Consider the following 20,589-nt stretch of genomic DNA (forward strand, 5'->3'; position numbering starts at 1 on the left):
ATTTAGCCAGTTTTGTAATTCTATTTGGAAGGTAATTGCTGTACGCAGAAGAGAACTGACAGTTTTCAATGCAAAAATTAAAAGACAGCATTGAAATAAATGATGGGAAACTAATGTCAGCCTGAAATGTTTTCCTAAGACTATCTGACATACTGTGTGTTTTCTATATGGAATTTCTCTGCTGGATTTTATCGTTTACCAATTAAATGTGTTTTTGTCCTATAAGCTGCCATTTATTTTAATACATGTTCTTTAGATCCTCTCCAACAGTGAGTCTTGTGGGTTGAAGAATGTATGCAATATAGACATAAACTTACACTTCCCTCCTACCTCCCACATAATTTTTTCAATAAGCCCCATTTGTAAAAACATGTTTAACATTCTTAGAAATAAAAAGTTCATCTTTGAGTTGAAGATAAAAGAACATTCATGTTTCTTCTTTTTCTTCTTTCTTCTGAAAAAGCCAATTAGGGGAATATCTCCAAATGGGTAAGATTTCCTCCTTGTATTATTATGAGAAACATTTTTTTCTCTTTCAAAGTATTTTTATGGATGAATATGGTAAATAAAATATGGTCAACTGAACATATGCTTCCTCCTGGAAATTTTTTTTTCCAAAAAATATACATGCACAGATGTAAACATCAGAAAGTGAGATGCAAGTAGAACCAAAGGTCAAGTAAAGAAAGCAATATACAGTGGTAATTAACAGAACAGAAAGATTGAGAATGTAAAATACCAGGAGGTTGAGGGCCCCTCTCTGGGGACACTGACCAGACTGAAAGACCCCCCCCCCAACCAATTGCCCTATAAAAGACCAACAGTCAAGAAACTTTGTTGTGAGTCCTGGCTGGGTAGCTCACTTGATTAGAGCATCATCCAATTCACCAGGGTTGTGGGTTGGATCCCAGTCAGGACACAGGCAAGAGTCAACCAATGAATACATAATGAAGTGAAATGACAGATCGATGTTTCTCTCTCTTTCTCTAAAACCAATCAATAATTTAAAAAAAAAGCTTTGTCACACTCAAAGCTGCCAGTCTGTTTTACAATGTCTTGCTCTTAATTACGAATGAACAACCAGAAATAAAACCTATGAAAAAGTCTTCAGTATATAAAAATAAAACCAAATTTTTAAAAGTTTAAAAAACCAGAGGCAGTCCAGAAATCTTAAAAAAATATAATCTTAAGATATATTAGAGAAAATATTACACCCATGTAATAAGAATAGGAATCTATAAAAGCAGAGATGAGAAGTAAGTTCTTGGGAATTAGGAATCTTCAATAATAAAAATTCCAATAAATGTGTTAGAAGAGAAGTGGAAAAAAATTCAGATAGAACAAAAAGATGGAGCTATAAGTAAGAAAAAAAATTAGTACAGAAGAAAGCTCTCATCAAACATCTGACAAACTAGAGAACCAGAAAAAGAGAAAAATACTGTGGAAAACTTATCTAAAAAAAAAGTCACTTTTCAGAACTGAAGTGACTGATCCTTCACAATGAACATGCATAAAAGAAGCCAGGCTCAGTAAACAGTAAGACCCACACCAAAGGTCCAATTTCAAAATACCAAAGGAAGAGCTGTTTTCAGCATAGTAGGGAAAAATTTTAAACCACATTCAAGGATCAAATGACATCAGCAAACCTATCAACAGAGCTGGAACTAGAAGACCACAAAACAGTATCATTAGAATTTTGAAGGAAGATGTTTTTCACATATGAGTACTATACCTGCCAAATGATTAACTGTGAGGCTAGAGACATTCTCAAGTTGGCAAGATCTCAAAAAAAGGAACCTAACTGTGGAAGAGCCTGTATTTTCTTGCTGCCAAGTATTTCCTTACATTGGCCTTTCTTTACATTACTGATTAGGCCTCAGAGGCATTTCCCTCTTCCCCATTTCCCACTTTCTACTTCATAAGCTAAACTCCATCTGTCCATCCTGTAGCAGAGGTCCCCAAACTTTTTACACAGGGGGCCAGTTCACTGTCCCTCAGACCGTTGGAGAGCCGCCACATACAGTGCTCCTCTCACTGACCACCAATGAAAGAGGTGCCCCTTCCGGAAGTGCGGAGGGGGGCCGGATAAATGGCCTCAGGGGGCCACATGCAGCCCGCAGGCCATAGTTTGGGGACACCTGCCTAGTTTTAGGACACCACCTCCTCCAAGGATTTTCTGTTCCTAACAGCAAGGGGCAGTCTTTTCCTCAGATGCTGTCAGATCTCTCAATTCCAGTAAGGTTCTTTTATTCTACTTCTAATTAGCATGATTTATGGCCAAACTCTTCTCCCTAGACCAGTGGTCCGCAAACTCATTAGTCAACAGAGCCAAATATCAACAGTACGATGATTGAAATTTCTTTTGAGAGCCAATTTTTTTAAAACTTACACTATATAGGTAGGTACATTCCTTATCGAGGTAGCGCCCGCACGTGGTATTTTGTGGAAGAGCCACACTCAAGGGGCTAAAGAGTCACATGTGGCTCACGAGCCAAGGTTTGCCGACCAGGGCCCTAGACCAACAGGAGTAGTTTTCTGCAGGCAAAGGTCAGCCTGTTTCTTCTTTGTGGTTCTGTCTTTTCAGTCCCTCTACTCAGCCACTGAGACTAATATAAGTTCTTTAATATGGTAGCCATTTCACTTCATGAACAATAAACTTAAAATATATTAATTCACCGCACAAAAATACAACTTTGAACCTATTTCATCTCTGCACCAATTCCTTCTACATCTCAGAGTCCCTGTGTTTAGGGAAGAAATGATTACCTTCGGGTGAAAGGAAAAAGAAAAGAAATCATTATTTCAGTTAAAAAAAGGATGATCAGCCTGACCACGCAGTAGATAGAGCATCGGCCTGGGACGCCAAGGGCCCATGTTTGAAACCCCAAGGTCACCCGCTTGAGCACAGGCTTACCAGCTTGAGCATGGGATCATAGACATAACCCCATGGTCACTGTCTTGAATGCAAAGGTTGCTGGCTTGAGCAGGGGGTCACTGCTCAGCTGGAGCCCCCTTGGTCAATGCATGTATGAGAAAGCAAGCAATGAACAACTACAGTGCTGCAACTATAAGTTCATGCTTCTCATCTCTCCCTGTCTCTCTTGCTAAAAAAAAAAAGTGATCATATGACCACCAACCTCACTGCTACATACACACATGAGCAATGAAAACATGACTATACAAAAAAAATGTACACAAATATTCATAACATCTTCATTCATGTTGTGAATATGTGGAAACAACCCAGATGTCCACCAGCTGCTAAAGGAATAAGTGAAATGTGATACAACCATACAATGGAATATTGTTTGGCGATAAAAAGGCATAAAGTACTGATGCGTGCACAGATGAATACCAAAGACACTATGCAAGTGAAAGCAGCCAGTCACAACAGACCACCTACTGTGTGATTCCATTTATATAAAATATCTGGAACAGACAATTCTCTAGGGACAAAGTTAACTAGTGGCTGCCTAGGGCTAATAGGGTTGGAAAAAATGGGGAGTGACTGGTAATTCAGACCACGTATTTCTTTTTAGGGGGGGATAATGAAAAGTGTTCTAAAATTGATCATACTGATGTTTACATGACTCTGTGAGTATATTAAAAAGCCCTGAATTGTATGTACTGAATGAATTATAGCAAGCTGTTTTTTAAAAAAGATCAATGAGCCTGACCTGTGGTGGCACAGTGGATAAAGCGTCGACCTGGAACACTGAGGTCGCCGGTTCGAAACCCTGGGCTTGCCTGGTCAAGGCACATATGGGAGTTGATGCTTCCTGCTCCTCCCCCTTCTCTCCCCCTCTCTCTCTCTCTCTAAAAATCAATAAATAAAATATTAAAAAAAAAAAAAGATCAATGCGTGAATAAATTAAATTCACATATTACTTGTCTTTAAGGCAGAGTCAAAGCACACCAGTTTATAAGGTGAGAATACAAAGTATGGCAAAACTGAACAGAATCAAAATGTGCATTTTGGAGTCCAAAATACCAAGTTAAAAACAACAACAACAAAAATCCAAAAGGTCAAGTTAGTTGATATGTATTTGCCTCAAAATTAATATAGAATTTGTTCACTGTAAAGTTTACTAGTTTACGAGAAGCCACAAGGTGTAGTGAAAAGTACTGGGTTTAACTGAAAGCACAGAGTGCCTGATTATATTAAACATTTGTAGGTCACTTAATTCCAAAAGGCAGTGTCTCTGGTTTTACCACTTGCCAGTCACCTTATTTCTCAGGTGTATTCTTAAGGCAAATTAATGGGTGATGTAGTTCACATTGATAGAGGGTCAGGCTCTGCTAGTGCTGCTAAGGTTTATTCCAGGTGTTGGCACAGACCTCTGCACGGGCTCTGCAGGGTCAATGAAAGCATCCACTTACAACGGCTTTCTGTTTGAGAGATGCTATGATGCTTACAAATAAATCTATAAGACTTTTGATTTTTTCAAAATGGATGTGCAGTGTTTTAAACTAACAAAAATTAAATGATGAATTTATATATTTTCAACTTTAAAGCTTCATTTTGAAATAAGTCTCAAGAAAGGCACAATAATATATTTTAGAGAGGAACAGATAAAAATAATCTAATGAATGAATCTCTCTATATTCCGTCTTCAAGAATATTAAATTAAAAAAATATCAAAATTAATAAACCAGACTTACCAAACTATGATTTTAAAATAAAGTAAACTTAAATCTTAGTCCTAGCTTTTCTCAGAACATATTAAAATTCATACTTACCCTAGTGTAACTCCTTTGACTACATCAAAGTTGGGTTTTTTTTGACAGAGACAGAGAGAGGGACAGATAAGGACAGACAGGAAGGGAAAGATGAGAAGCATCAATTCTTCGTTGCAGCTCCTTAGTTGTTCAGTGATTGCTTTCTCCTATGTGCCTTAAGGGAGGGTGGCTACAGCAGAGCGAGTAACCCCTTGCTCAAGCCAGCAACCTTGGGCTCAAGCTAGAGACCTTTGGGCTCAAGCTAGAGACCTTTGGGCTCAAGCTGGCGCCCATGGGGTCATGTCTATGATCCCACGTTCCAGCCAGAGACCCCTTGTTCAAATTGGTGAGCCTCCGCTCAAGCTGCAAACTCGAGGTTTTGAACCTGGTTCCTCCATATCCCAGTCTGACATTCTATCCACTGCGCCACCACCTTGTCAGACCAGGGTTTTAAGATAATGACCTAATTTTTAAGAAAAAGGATGTAAATGAACTATATTTACTAAAATAGGAAGTAGCCTTTCAATTATTTTAGCTTTGTTTTAAATTCTCATTGTTTTCATCTTCTGTTATTTGTAACTATAAATTTTTCTGTCTGTATTACAAGTAACATGAAGCTGGTCTGATTTAGGATCAATATTTGATCCACGCTAGTTTGCAAGATACCATATTTCCCCATGTATAAGAGACACTTTTTTCTGAAAAATTTGAGGTCTATAAGCTGGTTGCGTCTTATACAGTTATTTTTTTTTGTGGTTGTTTTTGCGCTAATTATTGAAGACAGTCATTTATCATCAGACACAGATGAGGACAAGCTAATGGATGGAGTTTTGACAGTGATGAGGAGTTGTATGAATTTTATGATGAACATAACTTGAGTTCAATTACTTTATATAATACATTTCAAATTTCAGGCCCCAAAATTAAGGTGTGTCTTATACATAGGGAAATATGGTATTTAAAAGTTCTATGAAGCCTGACCGGTGGTGGTGCAGTGGATAGAGTGTAGATGAAACACTGAAGTTGCCAGTTTGAAAGCTGAAAGCCGGGCTTGTCTGGTCAAGCCACACATGGGAGTTGATGCTTCCTGCTCTTCCCCCCCCCCCTTTTCTCTCTCTCTCTCTTGTTCTCTCTCTCCCCGCCTCTAAAATGAATAAATAAAACCTTTATATATAAAAAAGTCCCTCTATGAAGTTGTGTTACTTAACTCAGGACTCACAGCAGTCATGGACAAAAATTTGCCAATCAGATTAACTGAAGACTTTGAAAACCAAATCTACAACACCTTGGGTTCTATGATGATGTGGTATAATTCTGAGAAACATTTTAGTAGGTGAAAATCAAATGAATAAATTAGTGCAAATCAAACATTCTTGTTTCTGGAATATAAACTTTTTTTTTTTTTTTTTTTTTTTTTTACAAAGACAGAGTCAGAGAGAGGGATAGATAGGGACAAACAGGAACAGAGAGAGATGAGAAGCATCAGTCATCAGTTTTTCGCTGCAACACCTAGTTAGTTGTTCATTGATTGCTTTCTCATATGTGCTTTGACCGCGGGCTTCAGCAGACCGAGTAAATTCTTGCTCGAGCCAGTGACCTTGGGTCCAAGCTGGTGAGCTTTTCTCAAACCAGATGAGCCCACGCTCAAGCTGGCAACCTCGGGGTCTTGAACCTGGGTCCTCCACATCCCAGTTCAACGCTCTATCCACTGCGCCACCGCCTGGCCAGGCTAGAATATAAACTATTTTATTTTTCTCTTTGCACCCTAGTACAAAATATAGAAGGTAAAATTCAGCTTCTAAACTGCAACATTAACTAGCTACACTGCAAACCTGTGGCAATTAACTTTACTAGGCATACATTCTTTACTGAATTTTCTTCTCTGTTTTATTTCATCTTAAATTTTTATTGTAGTAACATTTAACAAGAGATTTGTCCTTTTAATAAATTTGTAAAGTACAGTACTGTTAACTACAGGCACAGTGTTTGCTGTTCAGCAGACTTCCACACTTATTCATCTTGCATAACTGAAACTTTACGTTTCACCATTTATCCCTCCCCCGCCCCTAGCAACCTTGTCTCTGCCATGAATTTGACTACCTTAGATATTTCATGTGAGCAGAACCATACAGTGTTTGCTCTTCTGCGACTGGCTTTTTTACTGAGCATAATGTCCTCCTGTTTCAGCCCTGTCGTCACATCATTTTTTCATGATTAACTTTGGCAGAGCGGATGAACTGACAGAGACTGGGCCGCACCTTGCTTAAGCAGCTCCCTGCTCCTGCTACTTATGGGTGTCTTGCAGTCAAGACTGTGTTGTGCCTAGGATGACTCCCCGGGCAGCGAGGTGAGAACACTGTTCTCATGTATGGAGACACTGCTTTTTAAGAGTCATGGCCTCCTGGCAGTTTCTCTGAAAATTACCATGGCAGCTGTGCTAAAGGTCATGAATATTACATAAGGGCTGTCCATACTTCCAAACCACAATCTCCAAGCCACGATTCCCATAGCAACACACAGAGATTTCCCTCATTTCAGAGATGTAGCAGCCAGCAGAAATATTCTAACATTACCCTTGATTTTTCAACAAGATCAACAGTACTTTTTTTCCAAAGCAACAATTTCTTTAAAAAAAAACAAACCAACAACTTTGTTAAAATATGTTGACTTGAAAGTTAAGAGCATCACACACACCAAGGTATGTTAAAACTGAACAACAATTTCCATGCTTTAGAATAGCGGTTATTCAAATGACTACATGGAAAGAGGAATTCAAATCATGACAATTAGTGAAATCTAATCCAGTCTCAGCTAAATTCTGTACTTATACATTTCGTATCTGATTTCCAGTCTTCCTTCCATATATAAGTATGCACTTTACTATTATAGGATGGAGAGGAATACCCCAAGGGAAGAAATGTTTCCAGTTAACAAAATCCTTCGTTGCTTTATTTATGAAAAGTGTAATATGATTTATTTTTTTAAATATAAGAAATTACTATTATAAAGCACCTATGGAGTAAAATCTGGGGACCAGATTACTGAAATAAATACCAAAATAAACATTAACTTGAAGAAAGTTTGTTTTTCTAAACAGAGAAGTGGCCTGCTGTAAAAATAAAGTAAAATCATTTAGATATCAGATACAGTTTTTTTCTCTTTGTATAATCAGGGATCCTTTTGTGTGTCTAAATAAACCATCCACCATGGAAACAAGTTGCTTGGATTATAAAATAACATAAAAGGCAAGATCACATTTATATGTCACACTTCTTTTTTCTACCAAGGGAAGAACATAAGCTCATTTCTTGTACCTCTTTTAAACCAGACAATGAAATACTGTAAGAACCCAACAATACATTTTAGGGGAAACATCCACAGGTGGTCCATCATGGACCCGGTACAACCGGCAGAGAGAGCTTGGCAGGGAAAACGATTTTACCTTTGCTTTTTCCAGCTGGGCCTGGGCCTGTCGCTCAGCTTCTCTGCGCACTGCCTCCCGATCTTCCTCCAAAGACACATCTGAATCGGATGGACGGCTGGTGTAGGAGTCTGCCGAACCCTGGAAAGGAAAACTTACAGTTTAAAATAGATTCCATCTATGACGTTGGCATTGGAAATGTTTCATTGACACTACAATTAGCTTCCCAGATTTTGCTACAAGTTCCTGAAAAGAGGAGAAAATAAACCATCTCATGGCAAACCATCTAGAAATATCATGTCCTGGTTTGCAGACCATTCACTAGGATAGCTACCTAGCTGTGCCTACCAAGTTATCATTCCTTCCCAAGCCTTCTGTTACAATTACTGTCCTTCCTGGAAGCCAGAACAAGTTCCTTTAAAATGAAACCAGCTCTTCCTGCAGTGCAGGGCTGAAGGGCACAGATGGTTTTCAAGGATGGCTTCAAGAACAATCTACATGCTAAAGCAAGTATTTACAACTAGAAAGAAGATACCACTAATAAAATACAAGAAAGTCAAACGAGTTATAAACCTCAACTCTCCAAAACGTCACTACTAGGAACTGACTCCCACTTTAATCTTAAGCATCCTTTTGTACCTTTTTATTCATCTAACACCATCTCTGTCAAAACTGTAAGACAACAGCAGTCAGCTCCACTCACTGTTTTAAGCAACACATTTTCCCAATACCTTTAAATAGAGATTACCATAACCTGTCTCCAGAAAACACCTGCCCGGGATATCTCCTTTGACAATAAATCACGACCTAATAAAAGGAGCTCAGAAAATTACAAGACTCTCCCTGGCTCCCTCTCCTACGATTCAGATCATATTACTAAGTAAAGAAGCCCGTGCCACTCACGGAAATAATAGCAAAAGCAAAGGTAAAATAACGCCTCCCCAAACAAAAAGCCCTGGAGCTTACACAGGTATCCGAATTCTTCAGCCTTCCTCCCTTGGCTCTTTTCAGAAGCCTGATCCAGGTGGCCTTCATTAGCCAGACAGCGCCTTTCGCATCCGCAGCTGCAGCCCCGGGCACAGACCGCAGGCGCGCGCACAGCCCTGCGGAACAACCTCCGCTCCTTCCCCAGCCATGCTCTGGGCAGCCCTCTTCACGCTCTCCAGCCTCCGGGGCTTTCACTGCCTACCCGGAGAACTACAATCCAAGGAGATTCTTAAATTTCCCATCCCAGAGGGCAAAACAAGCATTCGAATGCTTTATATTGTTTTGAAAAACAGGAACACTTCAAGTGCGTTGGAATATAGGCACCAACTCTTTCTAAACTTACTGCATCTTACTCCCTTGAATATTCTCTTCCCTGCTCTTTGGTTGTTAAGATTATTGGTACAGAACCTTAAAAAAACAAACAAAAAAACCTAGCGCAAAACGTATGCAGTGATATTTGCAAGTACAAAGTTCAAGCCTTATCTTCAGAGATCTGGAGGGAAGGGGGGCGGAGGACGCACTCACCGCACTGGGCATGCTCCATAGGTAGTCTTTCACAGAGACAGATCACACGCATTGTTAGTCTGTGTCAAATTGCTATTTGCATCCGAAGTGTAAACATTCTCTCAAAGCCACAGCATGTAATCTTTTTATTTAATGATCCCTTTCCATAACCCTGATTGCCGAGGATCTATATCCTATGCCATGAGAATTCATATATAATATCTATATCTATATAGATATCTAGATATAGATATATTATTGGACAGCAAAAATAAAAAAAATGTTCATCAACCATAATAGCATACTGCTTTTGATTGCTTGCAACTTCCCAAACAAGATGCAAAAGAAAAATTTTCCCATTTAATTAGGACGTGAAAGTAATCACAGCTCCAAGGCATGAATTTAACCAAGCTCAAAATGACTGAACTGCTCCTCCAACTGAGAAACTACCGCTTGAAATAAAGTCACTGGAATACATAATAGTGTGAATTGTTTTAATAATAATTATAAAGAGTCAAAGCTTGGTTGGATTATAGCTTGAGTTAGTTAGGTTTCATGGAACAATTTAGTCCAAATTCTTCTTATAATTAAGGCAATTGAGGTTTGAGAAGGAAATTTACTTGTTATTGATTCCCTGTACTAGTGGAATTACATTTTTAAAGTTTATATGTGAAGAAATACACACTTTCAGGTTTCTTGAAGAAAATGACATTTTATTACAGCATCCTAAGTTACATTTTGTTGGAGTGTGGTGGGGGAATTATTTTATACAGTATTATGTAAATGAAAGGCATTTCTTTCTTAAGAATTTCTTCCTCGCTTCTTTTCTTTCATCCTTTCAGGTCTGGGCTTAGACTAGTCTTCATGACATAAATATTAAAAAATATAGTAGAATAGGGGTTTTAGAATAAAAGTAATAGATTGAAAGCTTCTTAATGGTAGTATCATTACATAATTAATTATAAGTTTACTTATATTGTTATGAAATGAATGCAAAACGCACGGAAGATATAAAATGCATTTCAATTTTTTGTTCAAGTAAAATTTTCCAGTGAGATAATGTCTTTCTACACAACACATATAGTATATAGGAGATTCCTAACCTAACCAGAATGTTACCTGAAGCAGGGGTAGCACAGTAGATAATTACCAAGAAGCACAATTTTAGGCTCCATAAAAGGCCTCAGGCCTGACCTGTGGTGGCGCAGTGGATAAAGCGTCGATCTGGAAATGCTGAGGTCGCCGGTTCGAAACCCTGGGCTTGCCTGGTCAAGGCACATATGGGAGTTGATGCTTCCAGCTCCTCCCCCCTATCTCTCTCTCCTCTCTGTCTCTCTCTGTCTCTCTCTCTCTCCTCTCTAAAAATGAATAAATAAATAAAGAATAAAAAAAATGAATAAATAAATAAAAAATAAATAAAAAAGATAAAAAAAAAAAACTTAAAAAAAAAAAAAAAAAAGGCCTCAGGTCCACACCGAGTCACCTGCCAAAAGTCCAGGTCACACCTCAGTGAGGACACAAAGTTTGTCATAAAGAAGCCCATAATGAGAATTAGAGTATTAAACACACACAATGTATGTGATCTTTCCCCTGTTTTAAAAAGTAAGATTTAAAAAGTCCTTTGCTAATAATCAGATGTAGCTTTTTTTGTTGATGTGTGACAGTCAGAGAGACAGACAGGAAGGGAGAAGGATGAGAAGCATCAGTTTTTCCTTGCAGCACCTTAGTTGTGCATTGATGGCTTTCTCATATGTGCCTGGGGGGGGGGGGGGGAGCTACAGCAGAGTGAGTGACCCCTTGCTCAAGCCAGCGACCCTGGGCTCAAGCTAGAGCCCATGGGCCCATGTCCATGATACCACACTCAAGCCAGCGACCCTGGGCTCAAGCTGGTGACCTGTGCTCAGGCCAGCGACCTCAGAGTTTTAAACCTGGGTTCTCTGATTCTCACTCCAATACTCTATCCACTGCACCACTGCCTGGTCAGGCCAGATGTAGCTTTTTATTGCAGTCACTTTAGGACAGGTTTCCAGGTTTAAACAATTAAGTGGTTTCAAAGAAACAAACAAACAAACAAACTGACCAGGTGGTAGCACAGTGGATAGAACGTTGGACTGGGACATAGAAGGCCCAGGTTCAAAACCCCAAGGTCACCAGCTTGAGCGCAGGCTCATTTGGTTTGAGCAAGGCTCACCAGCTTGAGCCTAAGGTCGCTGGCTTGAGCAAGGGGTCACTTGCTCTGCTGTAGCCCTCCGGTCAAGGCACATGTGAGAAAGCAGTCAATCAACAACTAAGGTGCTGCAGCGAAGAATTGATGCTTCTCATCTCTCTCTCTTCCTGTCTGTCTGTCCCTATCTGTCCCTCTCTTTGTCTCTGTCACAAAAAACAAACAAATAAACAAAACCCTCTACACTGACTTTTGGGAATGATCTTTGGAATATTTGAAACAATGTATTAACCCTTAATGATTTTACAATATGAAATGTGACTATGAACTGTAGCTTATGAAATGCTTAGAGGAGCTTATAGAAGGGGCCACATTACTTTCACACCTTGTGACTGTAACAGTATGTACTTTCAAAATTCTTTTCATTATAGAAGTTACCATGCACCCATTATAGAAAGAAAGACACAAATAAGGTCACCTTATATCCTACCACCAAAGATAGCCATTGTTAAATAGCATGTTGTAGCCTCCAGAGTTACTACAATTTTGAAAGTCACCCTCCCAACATGCACATTACAATTAATCTCCTTCCTTCTGGGAGTGTGAGTATATGCAGTTAGAAGTGATAGAGCTAATTAAACTTTGCCTTTCGTACCATATGGACTTTCTGGGTCATTCTGCCTGAAGTTGTCTTTAGTCAGGAACAGCTGGCAGCCATTTCCATTAACTCCAGAACAGCTTCATTACAAGATATACCCTGATCTCTCCAGTTTTTACAATGTGATTAACTAGTCTTTTGTAGTATTTGTCCTTGCAGGTACATGTTTAGCTAACCACATCTCTTTTTCTACATGTTTTGTGTATGTGCGCACGTGTGTGTGTGTGTCAGAGACAGAGAAAGAGACAGAGAGAGGGACAGACAGACAGGAACGGAGAGAGATGAGAAGCAACAATTCTTCGATTTTTTTACTGCAGCTCCTTAGTTGTTCAGTGATTGCTTTCTCATATGTGACTTGACCGAGGGGCTACAACAGAGCGAGTGACCCCTTCCGACCTTGGGCTCAAGCTGGTGAGCTGTGCTCAAACCAGATGAGCCCGCGCTCAAGCTGGCGACCTCGGGGTTTCAAACCTGGGTCCTCTGCATCCTAGTCTGACGCTCTATCCACTGCGCCACTGCCTGGTCAGGCTCCTTTTCTACATCTTAATGTTCTCATTCCTAATTGTTCAGTTCCAAAATACAACTAGCACCTAAGGTCTACCAATTGATTATCCAGAATCTTCTATATTTATCCTTAGAACTCTCACTCTAAATATGTCTCATTTGCTTTTAGGAAATTTTAGTTTAATGGAATTAATTTATGCTTATATATATTATTCAATTTCTGTTTTTTCCCAAACATTTTTATGTCAAGTATTGACACAAAATGATTACCCTGTTCCTTTAGCACATTTTTTTTTTGTCTTTATAAAATTGGGCTTTTTTAAAAATAAAGTTTATATATTTCCAGCATCAGTTACCTGGAGTGTGCACAGTGTTTTCCCTTTTAAAGTCAAAAGAATGAGAGTTAAAAACCTCTTCAAGAGTGACATTTTTTATCCCAAATTGTTCATCCATTTCTGTATGACATTTTAACTTGAAGTCTAAAGCAATACTCTTGGGCAGAATCAATTTCTTATAATATCCTAAGGTCACTAAATTTTAGACAGAGTTATGGCGCATCCAAAATCCTTAAGACTTCAAACAACCTCCTCATGTAGCGGACTATGCTAAGCCAACAGCAAATTTGACTTCAATTGTTTCTTCCTGACCTACCATGGGATAGACAGACATCCCACCACCATTCTGACCAGGCCCACATCTTCTTTAAATGAAGCAAAATAGAATAGACTTCTGAGGACTGAGAAGAAGGGTTCTCTCTCCTGTATTGTCTGCTTGTTTTGGCTGGGGGTGATAATTCCTTCATTTCTTGTATTATCTCCTTCCACAGTTTAGAAGAATTAACTTATTATTTTTTTTCTGTAAAGAGATCTTGGATCTCTCTAAGAAAATAAGTGCTCCTTGTGTTTTGTTATTTGTTGGGTTTTTTTTTTTTTTTCAGAAACAAAACCATACACTGTTCATTGATAATGAGTGTTCCTGACACTAAAAATTCAAACATGATATCGGTAGGCTATTGAGATGAAGCACATTTTCATTGCTATTGTATTTAGTTTGCAAATGTCACAGAATTCCTACTCAAATACATCCAGTAATGAAATCTCAAATGTGATTGGCCTACCATTGGTTTAATATCAAAATATTAATGAAAGTCAAGGTAATCAATCTATGTAAGTTCAACCCTGTGTGGTACTTTTATGATTATATAAAGGTTTAAAGCATTAGCTTCAATTTTCTCAAGAGCATAGGAAAGTTTATTAATTTTGCGTGGTTATAGTATGTACTGATGAAGACATTACACTTAACCAAAAAAGTAAACCCTCCAAAAACAAAAATATGCATTTCGAACTATAAGTGCTGTAAGTGTAAATTAAATGCTGGGAATATGATTGTGATAGGATTAAAGCTTTCTTTCCATCATAGAACTGGATATTCTAGTGATAGAGACCAATTTAAAAAAAATTTATCAGCAATTACAGTGAGAAAAAAAATAAAACATGCTGATTTAAAATAACGATGGGAAGATGACAGTTAGAATAAGATATTCAGAGGTGATATTTAAGTGAAAACCCAAAGGGTAAAGAAAAATATTAGGTCTGGAATATCTTGACAGAAGAGATGTCTAGGCAGAGAGAACAGCATTTGCTAAAGCCCTGAGGGCAAAGAATTAGCAGTTTGAAAAAATGGAAAAATAGTCAGTATAGCTGACAGGCTAGTTTTTCAGGCGTATTTCAGATCTCTTCCCTTCTCTCTGCTCTCTCATTCCACAAGTAGTACGCATTCAGGCACCCCTAAAATATGGATTGTGGGAATCTTTTTTGTTGATACGGCATCACCTCACAGAAAAACTCCTTACACATATTTGATTTTCTTAATTAGAAGTAGCATTTAAATTGTAAGTAAATTCCACTTTATCGGAACAGTCTTGTCTTCTGAGATTTAAACCAAGTTCTCTGACTTTCTTCCTTCTAAATACAGCACTCTGTCTTAAAAGCTAAAGTAAGTATACTTTTTAGCTTGTTCTATATTATGTTAATAATGAGGGCAATCAATTTACTTTAGATTAGATTATGTATTTGAATGATAACTATCACTAATTTTTAATGAATGCATACACTATGCTAACTGGGTTGATTCACAAGCATTAAATATATAATTTAATCTTTAATCATTTTTTATTCTTACTGATGAAAAAACAGGCAAAGAGAATTTAAGTTACCTGACCAAGGTTACAAAACTAATAAGCAACTGAGGTAGGAGTTAACTTTTAGCAATCTGAATGCAAGTCCCATGCATACATTAATTCATGTAATAAAAGCTAGAACATATCCCTAGATGCAACTGATGTTTCTATTAATCAAAAACACCCCCTTCTGTCTTCCAGGGACATGAATAGACATTTCTAATGGTCATAAATTCCATGATGACTGCCAAGTTCATAGCTATATCTTTGCTGAACTTGGCGGGCTCTCTCTCTCTGACTCTCCCTCTCCCTCTCACTCTCCCTTTCTCTCTCCCTCACATACACACACACACACACACACACACACATATTCTCAAATTTTATCTTTCCTAATGGCAGTGAAGGTAAAGTGAGGGTCCAATAAAACACAGATAAGTTCTCATTCATCGATGTAATGTTGTTTAGTGGAAAGAAGTATTCAGACTTGGCTGCTACCTTGAAATTTTCCTCACATCAAAGAGCTCCAAGTTGTAAAGCATTATTTTCATTACTCATCTACACTAGAAAGTACATAGTAGAACAGGAAAACAAAGGAAGTTAAGAAATTCAAGAAACTGGCTATTTAAATCTTCCTCTCTTCCCTGAAAATGAGCATAACTTGGCAAACTGGCCTTCAGTAGCCTCTTTGGCAGCTCGTGTTGACTGAAAGCTGGCTGGAATTCAGGCGCCTTCTGGGTAACCTTTCAGTTCAATAGGAATAGCTGCTAGTTTCCAGCACTAAAGCTGAAGCCATTAAAAAGCACAAATGGTAGGTGTAGAGCACAGAGCTGTGACTAACAAATCTTTGAGTAACGTCATCACCAAATAATACCTTAAAGTGTGGGTTTGATGGCTGTTTATATTTTGTATAATAGCTTCTGTCCAATATTTGCAAAATTTGACAGTCAAAAAGAAGCACTTTGAAAAACTTAGATAGATGGCTAATTTTAATATTATTTTAAGTTTACATTTCAAGCATAGGATAAATAATTTCCCTTCATAATTATAATATAGCATTGTGTGTGTGTGTGTGTGTCTGTGTGTGTGCGTTTTAGGCCTTTAATTACAGATGGTGATAAATGACAATAATTTTTTGCTCTCATATAATTTTTCTTTATAAAAGCTTTACCTTTCTGTCATGAGAATAGAAAGGAGTAAGCAAGAAGCAGAAAAATAGTACTTAGGAGCGGTGGACTCTCTCAAAATACCGCTAAAAAGTAAATGAGAGAAAAGGAGGAGTGAATGACTCCCATGTAGGAACTTTTTGGTAGAGGACTTCACGGCAAGTTTAGAACCTCTGCAAGGACATCACTCTGTCAGTCTTTCTACTGAACCATTCCAATCAGCATACATACATTCTGTGTTTCTCTTTGCCTAAGAAAACCTTCCTTTAACTCTATTTTCTTGCTAGCTCCTACCCCATCTCTTTGTTCTTGTTTGCAGGAAGAATGCCTCAAAGTTGCCTCTGCTCACTCCAGTCTTCTCTTTCAGTTCTCTTAAAGCTACTCTCTCCCACCACTCCACCAAACTGTTACTCAAGGTGATCAATGATATACAGCCAAACCATGTGCTCAATTCTCAGTGCTGGTCTTAACCTATCAATAGCATTTAGATTTAGCATAGTTATTTAACATCACCCGCTGTCTTTTATTCACGTTCTCAATGTGGCTTCTGAGAAACCTCTCTCTCAGTCTTTCCTATGTGCTGTCAGTCCTTCTAAGGCTCCTCTTCCATTCATCTCTGACACCCTCCCTCACACACACACCTCCTTCTCCAACCTCACCGGCTCCTCACAGGCACCAGGAGGAGCCTCTCCTCAGATTGCCACAGGACTGCCTTTCACCTCCTTCAAGGTGAAGGAAATGTTTAATCCAGGTTCTTTTCTTCAACTAATTTCCCAACCCCCTTCATTCAGATTCCTCTGACTGGGAAATAGAATGAGAAGTAGCTAACTGTTTACCAATCTTGCAGCTTGTATGTCCAGTCATCCAACCATTCCTCAACCCCCTTACCTAGTTAATAATATCCCCATCTCTCCCTTCTATCTTGGTGCGGCCATTTAAACTAGCCAGTTGGGGAAAAAATAAGATTGTACGGTCAACACTCCAGCCAATCAAACAAGACCCAGCAGCCTAGGGCCTGCGTTAGGAATAAAAACAGAATTTGCCCTCTGCCTGCACGTTTATAGCAGCAGCACGCCCTTCTGTAGAAGTTATTAAAGTTGCCTTGCTGAGGTATTTTGTCTCCATGAGTCTTGCTTAATTTCATCTCTAACAAAGTCTTGCTCAAACATCACTTTCTCAGTGGGGCCTTCTGTGACCATCCTATTTAAAATGGTAATCCCACAGCCTGCCCCATTATCTGTACTGTAATCTCATTATGCTGTTTTACTTTTTTTAAAATAGTGCTTTTACCACCTATCATGAAATATAACTTATTTATTATATTTACTGTTTAGTGTCTGTCTCCCTCCAACAGAATATAGCATTCACGAAGGCAGAGATTGTTTTCTGTTTCGCTCTCTCATTTATCTCAAGTGCCTAGAATAGTGCCTGGCACAGAATACATGCTCTTTAAGCATTTTTTGAATGAATGAGTGAATAAATAAAGGTTACCAGAGAGAGCCTATTCTCCCTCACGTCTCACATCTTGAAGCTCTTCCACAATAAAGGTCCTTTGTAGCATTTTTAAATATTTCTAAACATTCTCATGCCTCTTACCCCAAAAAAAGTATCAACAGCAATTTGACCAACTCATAGTGAGTGGCCAATAAGTCTCCCCTACAGTGAGTAAAAGAATCAAAGATTTCAGCGTGAAGATATACTATTTGGAGTTTTATTATAAACCTCAATAAATACCAAATTTGTTGACTTAGTGTAAAAGTCAACTATAGCAGTGGTCCCCAACCTTTTTTGGGCCACGGACTGGTTTAATGTCAGAAAATATTTTCACAGACCGGCTTTTAGGGTGAGATGGATAAATGTATCACGTGACTGAGACAAGTGTCAAGAGTGAGTCTTAGATGGACATAACAGAGGGAATCTGGTCATTTTTTAAAAATAAAATATCATTCAGACTTAAATATAAATAAAACGGAAATAATGTAAGTTATTTATTCTTTCTCTGCGGAGGTACCAAATGGCCCACCAGTCCGCGGCCCCGGGGGTTGGGGACCACTGAACTATATATAGGTCATTTGGGCAAATGTGTTCCGTAACAAACAAACCACTCAAGAAAAAAAAAGAAAGTAAAAAAAGAAGGTCATTATATTTAAAGTTTATATAGCATCCATCTTTCAAGGAATTGAAGAGAGATTTTATATTTTGAAAAATATGATTAATGTTTATGTTCTAGGAAGCTTCTTTTCCCATTAATTCCACTTCTTTATTCCAGGGACTCAAAGTTCCCATCCTAAAGCTGCTAATGACTCATTGTGCAGCCAGAGGCAAGTCAGGTTAAGTATTCTCTAGGCTACGCCCTCCCCCCCATCCCAAATGAGTATGCTAAACCAAAGCTACTAGAAAGAACAGTCTTGAATTTTTTGCAGATGATTCAAAATACATTGTAAATATGATATACTGTATGACTCTTTAGTACTGATTGTTACTTCTCATGCACTCCCCCCTTTCTATGAGAATAGACTTCAAATTCACAGCAGAAAATGTGAGTATACATACTTCTAATAAGACAAAATATTTTAAAAATCCAGCCAGCAAAGGAGGAAGATATTTTTCCATACACTTTTGAGTAATACATTTAAAGGAATGCAACTCACTAACTGGACAAATATAAAATTCTGAAAGAACTTAGGGGGCTCCCTACCACTAAATAGAGGCTATATCAAAAGATGACACGTCCAGCTGCGAGCCTTTCCTTGAGTGGCGTAACAATCAACCAGTAAATCTTGGCTTCTGCCTTTCAGGGCAAATTCTGCCCTGTGGCAGTAAACAGGCAATCCACAGACAGTAAAGGATAGCAATCCTCTGTGTATTCCACGGAACCACACAGCTGTGAAAAGGGGTGTGATTTCAGTCCTTAAAGAATTGACTCTCTAAAATTCTTTGCACACTCAGAAGTTATACTTTCATAATTGATATGAAAACCTTAAGAGATCAATAGATAAAAATAGACAAAAGTTATGAATAACAAAATTCACAAAATAATCAACTAGTCACAGGCACTTGGCAAAAGTGTTCAGCCTCACTAAATTAAACACAAACCCATTTTCTCATTACATTAGTATTCTTTTTAGCAAAGTACCAATTCACAATGTTATAAGGATTTGTAAAACTGATGTCTTCACATCTTGCTGCTGGTTTTTTTTACTTTCATACAATCCTTTCGGAAAACACTGTTCTTTTTATTTGTACCAAGAGATGTATCTAGCTCAGGCATGGCCAACATACGACCTGTGAGCCGGATCCGGCCCACGTAATGAGTTTATGCGGCCTGCGATTAAATTTTTAATATTCTCTGCACGACGCACTGTGAAAATGAAATAAGTGGTGCTTTTAAATCGTTATACATAAACTGTGATATCTAACCATTGTACAACAATGAGAGTTAAAATCTTAGCTACTCAGAAGTAGAAGTGTCTTTGATTATTGGAAATCAAGATATTTGAGAAGATAGTGATACGTGGAAAAGAATTCCGCGTGTGACAAATCTAGAGTTAACTTTCAATAATTGGTCGAATGGATTCACAATACTTCTTTATTTTTAAAAAAAATTCCATTATAAAGATTTACAACTTTTGTACTCATCTGTGCAATTTTTATAAGCAATTGATTAATAGAAAATATGGAAATTTAAAAAAACTTGCCAAGAAATATTTAGTAATCTTCAGCTCAACTTATATTAATATTTGTGAACAAACTTTTTCTTTCATGAATCTAAATAAAAGTACAAGATCAAGATTGAATGATTTACATTTGGAGGCTGTGTTAAGAATAGCTACTATAAGTACAGAGCCAGATATTAAAAAAATAATAGGCAATGCAAAGCGCCTCAACACGTCACATTAGTTTTTTGTTAATTTGTTGTACTAAATTACTTATTTATTTATAAACAAATTACATAATAAAATTTTGTTTACTTAAATGAATCATTTTTGTATTTAATGTTTTTTAATTTTAATATTTCATCCGCCCATGAAAAACATTTTCTTTCTAATCTGGCCCAGGGGCAAAAACTGTTGGCCATGTCTGATCTAGGCTAACAAGTATCTAGACTAATGATTTCACTTCTGGGGCCTAAATTAAAAAATTTTAAATTATGGTCCATATACTTATTAAATTATTACAAACTTTTATAATAGTTACAAGGCAAAAGAGCTTATAGGCAAATGCTTATAATGATTATATTTGATAAAAAATTTTAAAAGCCTGAATCATTTGTATAAATACATACATTCA

General features: G+C 37.8%; 1 protein-coding gene across 15 annotated transcripts in view; it reads right to left on the reverse strand.

Moving 5' to 3' along the window:
* CACNB2 (calcium voltage-gated channel auxiliary subunit beta 2) overlaps nucleotides 1–20,589 on the reverse strand; it is a 431,046-nt gene that overhangs the window by 131,186 nt on the left and 279,271 nt on the right. For 12 of the 15 annotated variants that reach the window (XM_066232419.1, XM_066232417.1, XM_066232418.1 and 9 more), the window contains one exon: nucleotides 8,162–8,281. In XM_066232419.1, coding sequence (XP_066088516.1) covers nucleotides 8,162–8,281 — 120 coding nt within the window. Of the gene's footprint in view, nucleotides 1–8,161; nucleotides 8,282–9,106; nucleotides 9,565–20,589 lie in introns of those variants that run through there. The other 3 variants (XM_066232430.1, XM_066232424.1, XM_066232423.1) reach the window with 1 other exon arrangement.

Source organism: Saccopteryx bilineata, chromosome 5 (genome assembly GCF_036850765.1).
Source record: "Saccopteryx bilineata isolate mSacBil1 chromosome 5, mSacBil1_pri_phased_curated, whole genome shotgun sequence".
NCBI classification, from domain to species: domain Eukaryota; kingdom Metazoa; phylum Chordata; class Mammalia; order Chiroptera; family Emballonuridae; genus Saccopteryx; species Saccopteryx bilineata.